The sequence below is a fragment of the Nycticebus coucang genome, chromosome X (assembly GCF_027406575.1).
Source record: "Nycticebus coucang isolate mNycCou1 chromosome X, mNycCou1.pri, whole genome shotgun sequence".
Taxonomy (NCBI): domain Eukaryota; kingdom Metazoa; phylum Chordata; class Mammalia; order Primates; family Lorisidae; genus Nycticebus; species Nycticebus coucang.
The window spans coordinates 165,597,842-165,618,215 of record NC_069804.1 but is presented as its reverse complement, the minus strand read 5'-3'; the positions used below and the strand labels follow the sequence as shown (position 1 = coordinate 165,618,215).

Genomic DNA, 20,374 nt, shown 5'->3' with positions numbered 1-20,374 from the left:
GGGGACCCTGACAATCCAGAATTATATAGCAAGCAAAAATATCCTCCAGCATAAAGACAAAATAGAGACATTTTTTGATAGATGAAACTAAGAAAATTCATGATAATCAGACCTGCACTACAATAAATGCTTAAGAGAATTTCTTCAAACTAAAAGGAAATGATACCAAATAGAATTCTGACCTTCAGGAAAAAACAAAAAGCATCAAATATAAGAGGCTATTTTTTTCTCTCCATTTTTTAAGGAAACATAGAACTTTTTTTTTTTTTCTTTTTTTGAGACAGAGTCCTTGTCACTCCTAGTTGAGTGCTGTGACATCATAGCTCACAACAATCTCAAACTCTTGGGCTCAAGCAATCCTCTTGCCTCAGCCTCCTGAGTTGCTAGGACTACAAGTACCCTCCACAATGTCCAGCTGTTTTTCAAAGAAGGGGTCTCAAGCTTGCTCAGGCTGGTCGGAAACTTGCGAGCTCAAGCGAGCTCCACCCACCTCGGCCTCCCAGAGTACTAGGATTACAAACGTGAACCACGGCACCTGGCCAAAACATAGAGCTTTTTAAAGCAATGCTTATAACATTATCATATATGAGGTTTATGACCTGCTTAGGTAAAACATATACATGACAATTATAGTCTGAAGAACAGGAAGTTTAAATGGACAAGTATGATCCCACGTTTCTACATTTTACATGAAGCAGTACAAATTAACTCTAAGTTAACTCTGAAAATAAAAGAAGGCATATTGTGATCTCTAATGCAACCATTAAGAAAACGATGCAAATAGATGTAATTAAGGAGTCAGTAAACAATTAAAATGCAGTTGTAATAAATATTGAAATAAAACAGTAAAGAAGGGACAGCGGAACAAAAACCAGAGGGGCAGATAGAAAATAAAATAAAATGATAGTCCTAAATCCCCCCTTATCAAGAATTACATTTAATGTTAAAAAACTACACACTTAAATTAAAATGAAGATTATCAGGATGGATAAAAAAATGAAACACACTATATGCTATCTAGAATTGGTGCCCTTTAAATATGATATTCAAAGAAGACTAGTAAAACAAGATGAAAATCTAAATATGAAGATGCATGAAGACACAGATGTTTAGAAGTCAAGCAAATGGAAATCACATATATATATATATGTTTTCGGAAACTTGCGAGCTCAAGCAATCCACCCACCATAAGAAGGCTGGGATGACTATATTGAAAGCAGATATAATAGACTGTAAGAGTATTATCAGAAATAAAGAGGGCTATTTCATAATGATAAATAGGTTAGTGGTAGGATTAGGATTAGGAAGACAAAACATAAATGTATAAGAACTTAATAAAGTAAAATTGAGAGGAAGAAATAAATAATTTTACAAAGTTAGAGATATTAACACCCTCTCAACTAAGAAACAACTAGCAAAAAAATCAATGAAGACAAAGATAGGCTGCATGTGTGACTCACTCCTGTAATCCTAGCACTTTGGGAGGCCAAGGCAGGGGGATCCCTTGAGCTCAGGAGTTTGAGACAAGCAAGAACTGGTATCTACTAAAAATAGAAAAATTATCTTTAATCCAGTGAGACTCTACCTTAGTTACTGGTGAAAGGTGTGGGTCCAGTTTCAGTCTTCTACAGGTTGCCAGCCAGTTCACCCAGCACCATTTGTTAAATAGGGAATCTTTTCCCCACTGAATGTTTTTAATTGGCTTGTCAAAGATCAAGTAACAGTAAGTAGCTGGATTCATCTCTTGGTTCTCTATTCTGTTCCATACATCTACCTCTCTGTTCTTGTGCCAGTACCATGCTGTTTTGATCACTATCAATTTATAGCATAATCTGAGGTCTGGAAGTGTGATTCCTCCTGCTTTGTTTTATTTCTGAGTAATGTCTTGGCTATTCGAGGTTTTTTCTGATTCCATATAAAACGAAGTATGACAAGATAGACTCTCACTGGATTAAAGATTTAAACTTAAGACATGAAACTATAAAAATACTAGAAGAAAGTGCAGGGAAAACCCTTGCAGAAATTGGTCTGGGCGAGTCGTTTATGAGGAGGACCCCCCCCCCCGGGCAATTGAAGCAGCTTCAAAAATAAACTACTGGGACCTGATCAAACTGAAAAGCTTCTGCACAGCCAAGAACACAGTAAGTAAAGCAAGCAAACAGCCATCAGAATGGGAGAAGATATTTGCAGGTTATGTTTCGAACAAAGGGTTAATAACCAGAATTCACAGAGAACTCAAACGTATAAGCAAGAAAAGAACAAGTGATTCCATCACAGGCTGGACAAGGGACTTGAAGAGAAACTTCTCTGAAGAAGACAGGTGCACGGCCTACAGACATATGAAAAAATGCTCATCATCTTTAATCATCAGAGAAATGCAAATCAAAACTACTTTGAGATATCATCTAACTCCAGTAAGATTAGCCCATATCACAAAATCCCAAGACCAGAGATGTTGGCGTGGGTGTGGAGAAAAGGGAACACTTCTACACTGCTGGTGGGAATGCAAATTCATACATTCCTTTTGGAAAGATGTTTGGAGAACAGTTAGAGATCTGAAAATAGATCTGCCATTCAATCCTATAATTTCTCTACTTGGTATATACCCAGAAGACCAAAAATCACATCATAACAAAGATATTTGTACCAGAATGTTTACTGCAGCCCAATTCATAATTGCTAATTCATGGAAAAAGCCCAAGTGTCCATCGATCCACGAATGGATTAATAAATTGTGGTATATGTACACCATGGAATATTATGCAGCCTTAAAGAAAGATGGAGACTTTACCTCTTTCATGTTTACATGGATGGAGCTGGAACATATTCTTCTTAGTAAAGTATCTCAAGAATGGAAGAAAAAGTATCCAATGTACTCAGCCCTGCTATGAAACTAATTTATGGCTTTCACATGAAAGCTATAACCCAGTTATAACCTAAGAATTGGGGGGGGAGGTGGGCGGAGGGAGGGTGATTGGTGGGATTACACCTGCAGTGCATCTTACAAGGGTATATGTAAAACTTAGTAAATGTAGAATGTAAATCTCTTAACACAATAACTAAGAAAATGCCAGGAAGGCTATGTTAACCAGTGTGATGAAAATGTGTCAAATGGTCTATAAAACCAGTGTATGGTGCCCCATGATTGCATTAATGTACACAGCTATGATTTAATAAAAAAAAAAAAAGAAAGAAAAAAGAAAAATAGAAAAATTAGTGGCTGGCGTCTGTAGCCCCAGCTACTCGGGAGGCTAAGGCAGGAGGATCGCTTGAGCCCAGGAGTTTGAGTTTGCAGTGAGCTAGGCTGATGTCACAGCACTCTAATCAGGGCTACAGAGCAAGATCCTGTCCCCCTCACCAAAAAAAATAAAAATAATCCGAATAATACTATCAGCCACCTTGACCTAACTGATAGTTATATGACAATCATAGAATACACGTTTTTTAAGTGTATGTGAAACACTCACCAAAATAGATCACTGGGCCACAAAACAAGTTTTGCTAACTAAATGGATTGAAACTATACTAAGTATATTCTGTGACTAGAAATAAACAAGATATCAATAAGATATCCTAGAGTGCCCCAAATATTTAGAATTTAAAAAGCACACAGTCCACAGATTAAAGAGAAGAGTAGAAAATATTTTGAATTAACAGATGATAAAAATACAAAATGTAAAAACCTGTGGACTATAGCTAAAGCAATGACTAGAAAGATATTTACAGCTTTTATAATTACATTAGAAAAGAAGAAAGGTCTGAAAACAGTGGCCTATGGATTCACATTAAAAAGACAGTTAAAGGCTGAGTGCAGTGGCTCATGCTTCTAATCCTAGCACTCTGGGAAGTTGAGGCAGGTGGATTGTTTGAGCTCACAGGTTCGAGACCAACCTGAGCAAGAATGAGACCCTGTCTCTACTAAAACTACAAAAAAAAAGAAAAAGAAAAAAAAAAAAAACCTGAGGCTAGAGAATTGCTTGAGCCCAAGAGTTAGAAGTTGCTGTGAGCTTTGATGATGTCATGGCACTCTACCCAGAGCGACAACTTGAGATTCTGTTCCAAAAAAAAGACAGACAATGAAGAGCTAAGTAAAGCCAAATCAAGTACAAGGAAGGAAATGATAACGGTAAGATCAGATGTTAACAAAGCAGAAAGTAAACAATAGGGAAAATTTAAGACTAAAAATTGATTGTTGGAAAAGTTCAACAAAAGTGAAAAATTTCTGGTTGTACTGATCAAGAAAAAAAAAAACCAGGAAAAGAAATTGTCAATATCAATAATGAAAGAGGGCGTATGACCATAAATCAGAAGTTGACAAACCCATCAACAGGCCAGATCTCACACAAGGCCTGTTTTTATATTGCCCTGGACTAGTAATAGATTTTACCTATCATTTTGGGGGAGGTTTTGGTAACAGTTTTACTGAGATTTAATTCACATACAATACAATTTACCCATTCAAGGTCTCCAATTCACAGGTCTTCAGCACATTCAAGGTTGTGCAACTATCACCACAATTGATTTTAAAATACTTTCAACAGTTAAAAAGAACCCCAATGAACAAAATGTAGTGTGTACCTAAAAAGGGACATTATTCAGCCTTTAAAAAGGAAGCAAATTCTAACTTGTTCTAACATGCACAAAATGCACAAAGTGCATGTTGAAATGAAATAAAACAGTCACAAAAGGACAAATACTCCAATCTCTTTTTTCCTCTGGCGCACAGGAAGAACTAGAGTTGCCTTGAGCCACACTAAATACACAAACAGTAAGGAAAGCTGATGAGCCAAAAAAAAAAAAAAGGTCTTTGCATACTTTTCATAATATCCAACACAGCAGATAAACAAAACAGTGCTCAAAAAATCAGCATGCAGCCTGCAGGCCACAGTTGGACACTCCTATACTATATGATTCTGTTTATACTCAATACCTGGAGTAGGGAAATTCAAGGAGAAAGAAAAAATGGTAGTTTCCAAGATCTGGCAGAGGGAAGAATGAGGGGCTGTTGTTCAATAAATACAGAGTTTTACTTTGGAAAGATGAAAGAAGTTCTGAAGACAGATGGTGACAATGGTTGCCCAAGATAAATTTCATTTTCAAAATGTTAGGCAAAGGGAAAAACAAAGAGAGAGAGGAGAAGAAGAGAGGAGATGAGAAGTGAGGAGAACAAAAACAAAATCATAAGAACATGCAGCAGACAGAGACCACATGTGGCTTGCAAAGCCGAAAAAATTTATTATCTGCCCTTTACAGAAAAAGTTTGTTGACTCCTGCCATAAATCCTATGGATGTTAAAAAATAATAAGAAAATATTATAAACTATTGCCAACAAGCTTGACAAGTTAGATAAAATAAATTCTTAGAAAAATGCAACTAACCCAAACTAACACAAAATGAATCAGAAAATCGGAATGGGTCTACAGCCATTAAATAAATTGAATTTGTTATTATAAAACTCCCCACAAAGAAATTCCAAACCCCAGGGTTTTCCTAGTGAACCTAATTAAGCATTTAATGAAATAACAGCATATTACATAAACTCTTTCTCAGAGTAGAAAAGGGACCATTTCCCAATTCACTTTAAAAATCTTGATAAAACCTGAACGTCTGACAAAGAAATCACACAAAAAGGGGAATTTTAGACCAATATCCTTCCATAAGTTCAAGTACAAAAACATGAGCACATTGAAAACAGCAATATATATAAACGATAATGCATCGTGACCAGTTGAATTTCTTCCAGGAATGCAAGATTAGTTCAATATTTTAAAATCAATATAATTCATCTTATTAAGAGAACAAAGCAGAAAGCCAAATGATTATTTTAAGAGATGAAGAATATACAGTTATGATTTTAACTAAAAATCATATTAAAAATAATAAAGTTAAAAATGTTTGACAAAATTCAACAACCAATTAATGATAACAGTTTTCAGCAAGCTAGAAATAGAAGGTAATTACCTCAATCAAATAAAGGGTATCTAAAATAACAAAAACAAAAACATGACTAACATTACAGTAATGAATGGTAAAATCATGAATACTTTTTTCCTGATATCTAAAACAAGACAAGGATGCTTGCTTTAACTGCTTTATTTCAACATCTTATTGGAAATATTAGACATCAGAATAAGGCCCCCAGACAGGAATAAAAGGAATAAAGGTTAGTCCGAAAGACATAAAACTCACTATTGTCAGATGATAATGGCTTACATAGAAAGTGCTAAGGAATCTCTAAAACAACTACTACAATCGGTAACTTAACTTAGCAAGTGCACAGGATACAAAATTTATATCATACATTGAAAGTATATATAATGTAAATTATATAGTTTATATATAATCAATTGTTATTTTTTGCATCTAGCAGCAAATAATTGGAAAATTAAACTATTCCATTTGCAACAGCATCAAAAAATAAATATAAAATATGTAAGAATAAATTTATCAAAAGACATACAATTCCTCTCCACTTAAACAATAAAACATTGCTGAAATAGATTTAAATAAACCTAAATAAAAATTCCTGGATTAGAAGTCTCAATATTGCTAAGAAATAAATTCTCTCAAAGTTGATCAATAGCTTCAACTTAATCCCAATCATACTCTCAGCATGTTTCTTGTACAAATTGATAAGCAGATTCAAAAATGTATACAGACATGCAAAAGGCTTAGAATAGCCAAAGCAATCTTGAAAAAGAATGTTGAAGGACTCATAGTATCTGCCTTCAACACTTTAGGAACCAAGACAATGTGGTAATGATGTAAGAGTCTGTAAAAGATAAACAGAATAGAAAGCCCAGAAATAGACCTACATTTACATAACTATTTGATTTTTTCTCAAAGGTACCAAAGCAAGCCAATGGGGAAGGGAAAATCTTTTCAATAACTGGTGCTGGAAAAACTGGATATCCCATGTGAAACTTAATGATTCTCAACTCATGCCATACATAAATAGTAATTCAATTAATTAGGATTATAGTCCCAAACTTAAAGACTAAAATCATAAAGCTTTTAAAGAAAAACTTAGGAGACTATCTTGACGACCTGATGGTAGATGAAGGTGTTTAGATAAGTCAGATATTATTCACAAAATGAAGGTATTTCATTTGTATCAAAGTGAAGGTTTTCTTTGTATCACAAGATGAAGGTATTTAGATAAGTCAGATATTATTCAGAAAATAAAATAAAATTATAAACTAGACCACATGAAAATTAAAATCTTCTGCTCATCAAAAGACACCATTGAGAAAATGAATAGGCAAGCTACACAGAAAGATTTTTCAAAAATTCTATTTAAATGGCTTGTATCCAGAATATGTAAAGAACACAATTCAATAACAAGAACAGGTACTTCACCAAAGAAGATATGCAAATGGCTGATGCAAAAATGAAAAATTTCTCCACATCATTAATCACTTTAGAAAATAGCACGACCATTTGTTACACATTTCAACATTCAAAGGCGGTCTGGAAAGTACCCGGCCATGTATGTCTCTTATTTTTCATAGGACATGGCTGGATACTTTCCGGACAGTTCTCATGCACTCTATTCTAGGAGGCAGCAATTCCGTTTCTAGGTATTTATCCAAGGCATACAAAAAACTATGTCCACACATAGACTTTGACACAGCAGCACTATTCATAACAGCCAAAACTGGACACAATCCAAATGTCCATTGACAAGAGACTAGTCATTCAATAGAATATTATTCAGCAATAAAAAGGAACCATGGGAACAAAAGAATTAATCTCAAAAAAAAAATTATGCTCCATGAAAGAAGCCTTATAACAAGAAAGTCCATTTTATATAAAGCTCTAGAATAGGAAAAACATATGGTGGAAAATATCAGGGCAGTGGTTGCTACTGGAGGTAGTAGTTTCAGGGACTGACTGGGACGGGGCATACTATCTCAGAGGTAATTGTAATATTCTACACCTTGGCAAGGGTTTGGGTTACATGGATGTATGTGCTTGTCAAAATTCAGAGAATGTATACTCAGCATTTGTGCATTTTCCCATATGTAAATTTTTATAACTTTTTTAACTGTAAAAAGAATTTACTCTCCCCAATTGTTTTAAGCAGGATTGCTGGCCCATGGCCTGCCAAAGGCTAAGGAAGTATGATAATTGTAGAAAGGGCCCAGACTTTAAAGGCAGCCAGATACATTGGAATCCTGGCTTAGCCATTAGGCTGTGTGTGCTTGAGCAAACCACTTTACTTTTCTGTTTCCTTATTCACACAAAGAAGACAGGTGTGCAATGCCCAAAGTATAGTAAGTATACCATAAACAGAAGCCAATAATAAACAGACGTGTGGGCTCGGCATCCTTAGCACAGTGGTTACGGCGCCAGCCACATACACCGAAGTGGCAGGTTTGAAGCAGGCCTGGGCCAGCTAAACAACTGCAAAAAAAAAAATGGCTGAGCGTTGTGGCGGGCACCTGTAGTCCCAGTTACTTGGGAGGCTGAGGCAAAAGAATCACTTAAGCCCAAGAGCTGAAGGTTGCCGTGAGCTGTCACAGCACTCTACTCAGGGCAACATAGTAAGAGTCTGTCTAAAAAAAAAAAAAAAAAAAAAGTGCTCAGCGGCTAGGGTGCCAGCCACATACACCGAGGCTGGCATACATTGAATCCAGCCCGGGACTGCCAAACAACAGTGACAACTACAACCAAAAAATAGCTGGGCGTTGTGGTGGGCGCCTGTAGTCCCAGCTACTTAGGAGACTGAGGCAAGAGACTCACTTAAGCCCATGAGTTTGAGGTTGCTGTGAGCTGTGAAGCCACAGCACTCTACCCAGGGGGACAGCTTGAGACTCTGTCTCAAAAAACAAACAAACAAACAAACAAAAAACCAGACGCGTGAGTCCACAGGACCAAATGTGGCATCATTGCACATCTCGCAGACACCATTCCTACCTTAGCTGTTAGCCTGCTAAGGGATATATGTGAATCTTCGCTGGGATATTTGTATTTTCATAAGGTCCCCTAAAGATTAAAACCTTCAAAGAGTGTCCTCTCTCCTTCCCAAAGCATAGATGAATGAAGACTTGAAACAGTGCTTGGCTGACGCCTGTCAGTTTCCTCAGCTGCACTCACCTCAGGGTCTGTGCCTTCTTTATAGGAGCGAATGCTGAAGGTCATGCCTTCAAATGTGTGGTCCACTCGCAGCACAGACAAAGCCAACCCGGCCACCATCAGATTTGCTGCACTTCCAGAAAACTCCACCTTATGACCAGCACGCTCTATTATCCTCAGAATTCTGTAAGGAACCATAGAGAGGGCCATCTCTGCCTTTAAAAGGTAAAACCCATCCTCCTTACAAGATTTCCTCATTGTAAGACTTTTCTTTGAGTTTTAATCACTAGCTTTATGTCAGTTAGGAATTACTACATAAGAGCACTGCCTTTGGAATCAGGCAGGCTGAGATCTAAATCTCAGCTCCTTTGATTTCTAACTGTATGGGCGTAGAAAATAATTTCACTTCAATGCACCTGCAATGTCAGGTAATACTAGCACTTATCTCAAAAGATAGTTTGGAAAATTAAATGAAATTGTTGTATGCAAAGCCAGATTCTGTAGCGCCTCATAGGGCCTTATAAGAAGTTTGAATTTTATTCTGTGTATAATGGAAAGTCACTGAGTAGTTTTCAAAGCAAGAGAATAACATGATCTGATTCACACATTGAAAGATTACTCTGGCTGCTACGTAGAAGGTGACCTACATAGGGCCAGGAGCAGAGGCAGAGAGACCAATTAGGAAGTTATTGTAGATAATCAGGTGAGAGAAATGGGGCTGAGACTAGGGGGCTGGGAGATGGTGGTGGAGATGTGGAGAAGTAAATGTATTCCACTGGAATATTTAAAGGATTTGAAAAAGGATGTGTGAGTTGGTTTCTGACCAACAGTGAGCTACAGAGAGGTCACTAGTACTATCTCAAGTTTTCCCCTTTAGTGCTGGTTGGATGCATTTTATAGAAATGCAGAACATCAGGGTTGGGAAAGTAGATTGAGGGTTTGGATTGGGGTAAGTATTTATTTGAAAAGTCTCTATCACTAAGATTCAATTAAAATTTGAGTGCATTTTTTCACAATTGGATTTTGAGTAGAATGACTCCATTGCATCATAGTAACAGAAAATTCAATGCATAAAAACCTGAGTTAATAGTGACCATATGCTAAGAAATTAATAATCCAAACAATCATCCCTCAGTATCTATGGGGGATTTGACCCAGGACCCCTGTGGGGACCAGATGTGAGTATGCTCAAGTCCCTGAAACAAAATGGGATAGTATCAACATTTGCATATAAGTTATGCACATCCTCCCATATACTTTAAATCATCTCTACATTACTTAAAATACCTAACATAATGTACATGCCATGGAAATAGTTGTCACACTGTTTTAAGGGATGTGACAAGAAAAAAGGTCTGCACGTGTTCAGTGCAAACACAATTATTTTAGAATATTTTTAATTCAAAGTTGGTTTGAACCCACAAAATGCAGAACCTACAGATAACAGAGGGAGGGCTGACTATATTTTATTTTATTTTATTTTATTTTATTTTTATTTTTTGAGACAGAATCTCAAGCTGTCGCCCCAGATAGAGTGCTATGGCGTCACAGCTCACAGCAACCTCAAACTCTGGATTCAAGCAATTCTCTTGCCTCAGCCTCCCAAGTAGCTGAGACTACAACGCCTGGCTATTTTTTTATTGCAGTTGTCATTGTTGTTTTAGCTGGCCCAGGCTGGGTTCGAACCTGCAAGCCTTGGTGTATGTGGCTGGTGCCCCGGGCTGACTGTATTTTAAATTGTATAAAATAATTTCTTTTACCAAAGCATCAGTACTTACTCGTTGCTTACTTCATGCAGATCAGAGGCTGACTCATTTTGTTTTTCCAAAACAGCACTGATTATTTGTAATATGATCTGAGTTAGGTTCATACTTATCTCATCACATTGTGAAATATCAGATACTTTAGAAATGATAATCTTTGTCTCTTCTTTGTCCAGAGGTGGGGATTCATTTATCAAATTTAAAATGTGCTCTGCAACATCGTCTACATTCTCTGGGGAAACAGAGTTGAAAATCAAAGCTGTATTACTCAGTTTTGTGTCATGCTGCTCCGCTTCCTTCCCTTCACTTCAGTGAAATGAACATACATGCCAAAAAGTAACAAGGTTTATAGAAGGAAAATGTAGGCCCTCATTTTCTGCAATAGATGTAGACTCAGACAGTAGCACACAAATCAACTTTTTATTCATTAAATCCTTTTTCAAATGCACCAGAGAAAACCTTTTGTCATGGAAGAATTATCTTGAAATTCGAATCTAATTAAGCTATGACTTTTGAGTATTGGATTGAGTTAAGTAGATCCCACCTATACTTGAATATCAGCAAACAGTCGGTCTATGTTTTCATAATCTAGGGCGGTGATTACATTTTCCTGTCAAGAACCATCAATCCACAGGAAAAAAGCAAATATGGACTACATTGTAATAAAAAGCAATTAATTTAGATTTCCTAGAGAGTAAGAACAATAGATATTAACTCGCCCACTTTTTTCTTCACTTTTTATTATGGAAATTTTCAAGCATACACAAAAGTAGAAAGATTGGTATAATGAATCCCATGTTTCTCATGAATCACCCGGTTTCAACAAGTATCAGTGAATGGTGAATCTTATTCTATCTACACACCCACCCACCTTTCCCCCAAATCCAGATTATTTTAAAACAATTCCAAGACATTTTATCATTTCATCCATAAAGACTTTAATATATATTTCTAAAATAAATAACTTTTATTTGTCATAACATAATACCAATTACATTAAAATTAAATTTGAAAATGAACAATAATATTCAAAACCATCAAATATCCAATTGGTGCTCGAATGTTCTTAATTGTCTTGTAAGTTTATTTTTAAAATAGTTGTTTTGACCTAAATGCCCACCAATCCAGAATGGATTAACAAACTGTGGTATATGTATACCACAGAATATTATTCAGCCACTAAAAAAGATGGAGACTATACATCTTTTGTACTAACTAGGATGGAGGTGGAACACATTCTTCTTAGTAAAGCATGACAAGAATGGAGAAGCAATAATCCAATGTACTCAATTTTGATATGAGGACAATTGATGACCTAGTAGATGGTAGGGACTGGGATAATGGGGGAGCGGAGAGAGAGAAGGGGGGGTCATGGTGTTTGGCATGCCTCTTGAGTGAGGAACACATTTATAAGAGGGACTTTGACTGACAAATGTAATTAGTGTAACCTGGTTCTTTGTACCCTCAATGAATCCCCAACAATAAAAAATAAATAGATAAATAAATAAATAAAAATAGTTGTTTTGTTTCCATCATCATACAGTTTTACAGTTAAGAGCTTTGTTAAACAAATACAACATAAATTAGATGTTATTCAGTATAAAACATAAAGCTGAGTGCCTCATGATGTCTTCCTAGCTTAAAGCACTCACGTTCAAGTCCAGTAACCAAAATATATATATAGGAAAACAATTCTAAAATACAATCTAAGAAAAATTCCAGAATGAGGTACACGCATAACAGGTTGTATTATAAATAACCAACTCTGGTTAGGAAAACAAAATAATTCAGTGTGAAATTCTCTTTCTCTCTCTGTACTCTCTCCCTCTCTTTCAAAGTCCTCCATAATTGTCAGCATCTCCCTAAATCTCTCTCGTACCCCAAGCTCCGCACAACTTTAATCCCAACAAAGCTTACACAAGTGATTTTTTCTTTCTCTCTTATTTTTTTTTGCTTTGTTCTTTTTTTTTAATGCAAACAACTTTCTGTCATAATTTATGTCCTCAGTCTTAACTGAGGTTCTCTCAGTTCCTCTCTCTTTACCCTCTAATCCAATCTACCCGATGATAGTTTACATAGGGAACTGAGCTATCCAAATTCTCCTTGGGAAGATGGGAGAAAGGGGGAGATGGAACAAAGTTGTAATGGTTTCTCAGCTAATATGTTATCCCTGTTAACATACGTATTCTGGTAAGTTAAAGAAACTGAGGAATTGCTAAAACTAGGGATGAAAGAAAAAGATAGTGAGCTTATTCATAGATCTTTCTATTGCTCTTATTAAATTGTTCAGGCTTTGTTGTATATGGAATCCGTCAGAGCTGCCTATTTATGATTCTTTGGGCTTCGGTGGTATGATTTCACTTCACGCAGTCCCTGCTGGGAAAGAATGAAAGTAAACAACAAGCCAATGGGATACTAACTATACTGTGGAAAGTAATTATAGACTTTTCGTCTGCAGTTGTATAGTTTTTAAGGAAAAGTCAGGATAAATTATAGTCGTGTAAAAATTCCAGGTCCCCAAGAAACAAAAGATGCCTCCTTTATTACTTGTAGGATAAATTAATCTCCATTGCTTGAAATAGTGTTCTAGTTGATCTGCCAATAATTGCATAATCAAAATAATAATATCTCTTATTTACTGAACAATTTCTATGAGCCAGTGTTCTAGTTATCTGTTGCTGCATAACAAATAGTTCCAAAACTTAATGGCTTAAAGCAACAATTTATTATTAACTCTCATGATTCTGTGTGTCAACTAACCTCAGTCTCACTTAGGGACTCTCATGTGGTCATAGTCACATGGCAGCTGGGGCTAGACACAACTGAAGGCTAGACTGGGCTAGAAGTCCAAAAGAACTCATTTACATGGCTTGCAGTTGATCCTGACCATGGACTGGTCAGTTGGGTCTGCTGGCTGTACTCTCTATATATGGCCTCCTCCAATAGCTTGGGCTCAGTGGGGTGCTGGATCCAGCTTGTGATGAGAACCAAGGTAAATTTGGGGGGAATTTTGCGAGCTGGTTGTTAAACACAGCCATTATTAGAAAATAAATTATATAATCTTACAATTAGAAAAATCATTAAAACAATGAGGATTCTCAAAACTCATTACTTTCCGATTATTTTCCTCTATTTTACTAATCTAAGTTTTTGTGATTATTTACATCTATTGTATCTGTGTATGAATCTCTTACTGACTTCTTAGTTCAGTGACTATCAGTTATAGTTTGTATTCATCCATGGAGGGAGTATTACATCATGAAAATTGACAAATGCTTACAAATCTGTACCCTTTTGGGGTAGATCTGATTATTAAATATTTTTCAGCACACTGCTGTTTAGGCTCCTTACAATACAGTATCTGGGTTCTGAAAGGAAGCATCCCAAACCAGAGTGTAGCAAGAGAAAGAATGTCGAGATTTTCAGTCTTTTTAAAAGTTAGTCCCTCACATTGTAACCTAGTGTTTGTACCCTCACATTACTCTTAAATAAATAAATAAAAGCTAGTCCCTCAAAGCTGCAGATGCTGGTGTGGATGTGGAGAGAAGGGATGGGACTGTAAACTAATATAACCTTTTTGGGAAAAAGTATGAAGAATCCTCAAAGAACTGAAAGCAAATCTCCCATTTGATCCCACAATCTCATTACTAGATATCTACCCAGAAGAAAAAAAAGATTGTTTTATCATAAGGACGTTTGCACTAGATTGTCTATCACAGCTTAATTTACCAAAACGTGGAAACAACCTAAATGCCCATCAACCCAGGAATGGATTAACAAACTGTGGTATATGTATATCGTGGAATACTACTCAGATTTTAAAAAGATGGAGACTTTACATCTTTTGTATTCACCTGGATGGAATTGAAAAACATTTTTCCTAATAAAGTATCACAAGAATGGAAAAGCAAGTATCCAAGGTACTCAATTGTAATATGAAGCCAGGAGATGAAGTAATAGACACCCACACAAGAGAAAAACTCAATTCAGTACAAGGGGAGGAGAGAGGGGAGTAGAAGGGAGGAGGGAGGGCAGGAGAGAGGAGGACGGAGGGGGCTGGTGAGCTCCCACCTAATGGCCACAATTTAAGGGTATATGGCATTCTTCCTTGGTGCTGGACACAACTACAACAGGGACTTTACCTAAGAAATGCAAATGTGACCTAATCATTTGTATCCTCATATTAATCTGAAACTTAGAAAAACAAGAAAATAAAAACAAACCAAAAAAAGTCACATATTTGGCAGTGTCACTACTGCCAAATTCTCCTCGGCTAAACAGTCACAAGCCAGCCCTGACTCAATTCCCTTGTGACAAGGAGGAAACAGGCTGGTGGGCATTTTGGAGACTAGAGGCAACAGCAAGGCACTATACTATGTACGTGCATTTTATATTTCATATTTGTTCATCACAGTAACCCCCGTATTATTCATGAGGCACTCACACAAATTAAGAAATTAAAACACTGAAGATTCTAACCTAGCTCTGGCTCCAAAGCTTGAGATCTTCAGTATCATTTTTTGCTACATAATCTATGCCTTTGTCCCTTTTCTTGACAGTGCTCGGAGTTAGAACAGCCATGCTTTGCAATCCTTCTACCTGACCTACTGGGAATGCTCTGATGGCAGGACAGACCTAGACAGGAGACAGTTTTGTGACAAAGTCTAGCCAACTTCATTAGAGCCTGATGCATCTTTAATATCATGGAGACAACAGAAACTGGGCACACGTGAGAACCCAACGGACTTTGAAAGAAGGGCACCTTTTCTAAGCCTGTGGCTTTAAGGAGTTAAGAAAAATGAGCATTTAAGTTGAGAACTGAAGAGCTTTTCATGAACCAAGATCTCTTATGCCTGTCAGCAAGACTGAAAGCTAAAGAAAATAAATTGTTTCAATGTGAATGCATTTTCCTTTCTTTTGTGTCATCTCATTGTTCAATAAGTTCCTAACTTACAAGGAGGAGAGGGGGATTCAGCCAAAGCTAATAAACTGCATGGTTTACTTTTCAGTTTTATACATTCCAATTGTCATACAACTGTTCTCTTACTCCACAGAAGTTTTTTACATATATAAAATGACTTCTGACAGTCAATTTTCTAAAAATCTCAACTGAGTGCAGTGTTTTCGTTGTTGCTAGGTCTGTTTGTTAACTTTTTCTTCCATAAGAGAAAATTCTATTAGCATGTCTCAAGAAAATGTGTCACTCAGAAGGAGGGAGGTCAGCGTGAAACTCAGAACCTCTCTATCTTTCCGCCCACTCACTTGCAAGCTGCGACACTCCCTATTGCTCTGACTCATGATTTTTGATCTAGGAATCATCAGAGCTCTGTGTGCTTGCTTTTCTAATTCTAGATATTCCATGGCAAGGATTTCAAACTTGCATCTTCTGCAAGGAAGACAAGTCTAAGAAGTTCATGGCCTCAAATTCCCTGGCCCTTTCTCAAGGTACTGGAATGCCTGATCCTCAATTTCCAATAATTCATTATGGGAGGGACCTATTTTATGTAGTAGAACCACATCTGACAAGTTATCTATAAGGAACACAGATTCCATGTCTGGTGAGGGCCCACTTCCTTGATCTTAGCCATCTTTTTGCTATAACCTCACATGGTAAAAGGGGCAGAGGAACTCTTTGGGGCTTCTTTTACAAGGGCCTGGTCCCATTCATGAGGGCTCCACTTTCATGACCCGACACTCCCCAAAGGCTCCATCTCCTAATGTCGTTACGTTGAGGTTAGGGTTTTAACATGGGAATTTGGGGAGCACACACACATTCAGTCTATAGCACACACCTCACCAGAGAAAATATAAAGATAGCAAGTAAGCATATGAAAAATTAGTGATCATCATATGTCATTAGGAAATTGCAAATTCAAGCAACAATGTGATATCGCTACACACCTACTAGGATGGTCAGAATCCAAAACACTGGCAGCAGTAAGAGCTGGGGCAGAGAAAGAACAGCAGTAACTTCTTCACTGCTGGTGGGAATGCAAAATGGCACAGACACTTTGGAAGGCAGTTGGGCAGCTTCTTACAAAACTAAACATACTTCTATCATACCATTCAGCAATCTCACTCCTTGTAGTTTACCCAAATGAGCTAAAAACTTACATTCATACAAAAACTGGCACATGAATGTTTGTAGCAACATTATTCAGAATTGCCAAAACTTGTAAGCAACCAAGATGTTCTTCAGTAAGCAAATGGATGAGTAAACTGTGGCACATCCAGACTATGAAATATTATTCAGTGCTAAAACGAAATGCACTGTGAAGTCACGAAAAGACATAAAAGAAGTGTAAATGCATATTACGAAGTGAAAGATGCCAATGTGAAAAGGCTACATATTGTAAGAGTCTAATTATGTGACATCTTGGAAAAGGCAAACACATGGAGATAGTAAGATGGGTGGTTGCCAAAGGTTGGGGGGGAGGGGGAGATGAATGGGTCGAGCACAGAGGTTGTTAGGGCAGTGAAATTATTCTGTAGGACACTGTAATGGTGGATACATATCATTTATACACCTGTCCAAACCCATGGAATGTACAACACCAAGAGAAAACGCTAATGTAAACTATGAACTTTGGATGGTAATGATGTGTTAGTGTAAGTTCATCAATTATCACAAATGTGGTGCAGAATGTTGACAGGCAGGGAGTCTCTGCATGCGGGTGGGTGGGAGAGGGCATATATGGGAACTCTCTGTACTTTCTGCTCAATTTTGCTGTGAATCTAAAACTGCTCTAAAAAATAAATATATTCAAAAAACAAACAAAATTAAAAAAATTTAACTAGGCTGACCAAGACAAAAATAGAGAAGACACAAATTACTCAAATTAGTAATAAAGTAATAAACATCGCTAATGGCCATCATCTAAAAGACAGACAATATCAAGTGTTTATAAGGGTGTGAAGGAGTTGGAAACTTGACACCGTGTCAGCAGGGCCGTAAAATGGTGTGCTCACCATGGAAAACAGTTTTACAGCTCCTCAGAAAACTAATCATGAGTCACCATATGAGTTGGCAATTCTTCCCTTCACTATGTAGCCAAGAGAATTGGAAACGTGTCTACACAAAAATTTGTACACAAATGTTTGTAGACAGACTTTTCCTGATAGCTAAAAGGTTGAAACAATCACATCCCCATCAACTGATGAGTGAATATCAAGATGTGATATACCTATATCATAGAATATCATCCAGCCATAAAAAAGAAGGCATACTGACACATACTACAAAAAGGATGAAACTCAAAAATGTTAGGAAACGCCTAGAAGAGGCAAAATGCATAGAGACAATAAGTAGATTAGTGGTTGCCAGGAGCTAGGGGTGGAGGAGGGAAATGGAGAGACTGCTAATGGGTGCAGGGTTTCTTTCGAAGGTGATGAAAATGTTCTGGAATTAATAATTATGGTTGCACAACCTAGTGAATATACTTTTTAAAAACCCACTGAATTGTACGCATGAAATAAGTGAGTTTTATGACATGTGAATATCTTCATTAAAAAGTTCAAAGTTACATCGAGATACCAATTTTTGTTTATCAAATCACGAAAGATCCAGAGGTCTGGTAATACGCTGTGCTGATGGCAGTGTTCTCAAACAGGCACTTTCACACCTTCTCAGTGGGAATATGAATCGGTGCAAATGGTGGGGCACGGTGGTTTATGTCTCTAATCCCAGCACTCTGGGAGGCTGCAGCGGGTGGATTGTTTGAGCTCACGAATTAGAGGCCAGCCTGAGCAAAAGCAAGACCCCATCTCTACGAAAAATAGAAAAACTGAGGCAAGAGGATCGTTTCAGCCCAAGAGTTGGAGGTTGCTGTGAGCTATGATGTCATGGCACTCTACTCAGGGCAACAGCTTGAGACTCTGTCTCAAGAAAAAAGGAATTGGTGCAACTATTACAAAGAGAATGATTGACACACCAATTCCACTTTCAGGAATTTATGCCTTAGGTATACCTCACTTTTGCAAAATCGTCACACATGTTTGATATCCATTACAGCCATGGTACTTTTGTTTTTAAAGAGATATACTTTATTTTGAAATTTTTTTACATAATAATATGAAATATAATAACAAATTGTCACAAACCAAAATAAAAGCTACCCTGGCCTATGAATGTATTTTTGAAGATAGGCAACCTTCTCTATCACCTGCTTAGAGAATGCCAGCTCTGAAAAATCTTATATACCATCATAACATGCTTTATTTGAAGCATGTTATACTAATTTTCCTTAGAATGAAAAAACCCATGAAGAAATAAAAATAGTTTTACAGTAGTGTTTTTAAAGGAAAATGTTATTAATAACCTAAACATTCATCTATGGGAAACAGGTTAAATAAACAAATTGTGGCACATTCATTCAGTATAATACAATGCAGTGAAAAAAGAAGAAGCTCTTTCTATTCTGATATCATAATCCCTGTAATACTTCATTAAAAGAGCAAAGTACAGAACAATATGTACAGCATTCTCCGCTTTGTGTACAAAAAGGGAAGGTGAGAATATAAGTATATATCGATATATTTCATTGTGGATATATATATATTCATAAAATATTTTGTAGTGATAACTGGATGGCTGGGATCAGCAGTGAGAGCGAAATGTTTCACTGTATATCCTTGGATGTTTTTTGAATATTGAACTGTATGAAGTATTACCTATTAAAACATTTTAAAATTAAAATAAAATAAAAAATAGCCAAAATTGCAAAATGAAAAAAAAATTACCAAACAAAACAAAACACACTGAAATTCTGATAGTCCAGACTTCTCTGCCCTGCCACCACCTCCACCAACATTAGCCACCTAGTTTTGGAAATTGGATAGCTGCAAGATAAATTTTCTGAAGTGAGGTTTGATTGTACCAGGGGTGGGGAACCTAGGACCTTCTAAGTCATTAAGTGCAGCCTTTCAACTAAATTCAAGTTTTCCAGAATAAATTCTTTTATTTTTATTATGTTTTGGTCATCTTTTATATCTTTTTTAAAATTAAATCATAGCTGTATACATTTTTAAAAATAAAATAAGTTTGAACAAAATAATCCTCCAAGATTGATGAGCACAATTAGAATATTAGTAAGTCATAAGGGCTAAATTGACAGCTGCTGTGCTTATGATTTAATCCTAACTTCCCTCACCTGACTGGCACCACTACCACATGAGGCTGGTTGGCGAGAGTTTATGGGGGTCAAGTACACTAGTCTGTTACCAGCTTTTGACAGGGGTGCACTGTGTTTCTGTGTGAAGTGTAATTTGTGAATAGCTGCACAGCTTGACAGTACTTTTTAATTCTCTCTGCTTAATAGCCCATCATGTCAAAGAAGACTGAGAGAACACTAAAGGAAGAAAACAGATTTTTTAATGAGGATTGGGAATTAGAATATTATCTTGTGTCTGCAAAAAAATGAGTTGATTAGATTGCTTTGTGGTACTGCCATATCAACATTAAAGAAATTCAATGCTCATCAGCATTATACACTCATAAGGACCACAAATATTTTAAATCAGAGAGAGAGGCATGA

The 20,374-nt window shown here is 36.7% G+C and overlaps 1 protein-coding gene across 1 annotated transcript in view; it reads right to left on the bottom strand.

The window, feature by feature from the left end:
• The window catches only part of ADGRG4 (adhesion G protein-coupled receptor G4), a 139,871-nt gene that overhangs the window by 39,823 nt on the left and 79,674 nt on the right, over positions 1-20,374 (bottom strand). Inside the window, exons 11-12 of the mRNA XM_053579107.1 lie at positions 10,857-11,073; positions 9,100-9,262 (exon numbers count right to left, since the gene is read on the bottom strand). Coding sequence (XP_053435082.1) covers positions 9,100-9,262; positions 10,857-11,073 — 380 coding nt within the window. The remainder of the gene's footprint in view (positions 1-9,099; positions 9,263-10,856; positions 11,074-20,374) is intronic.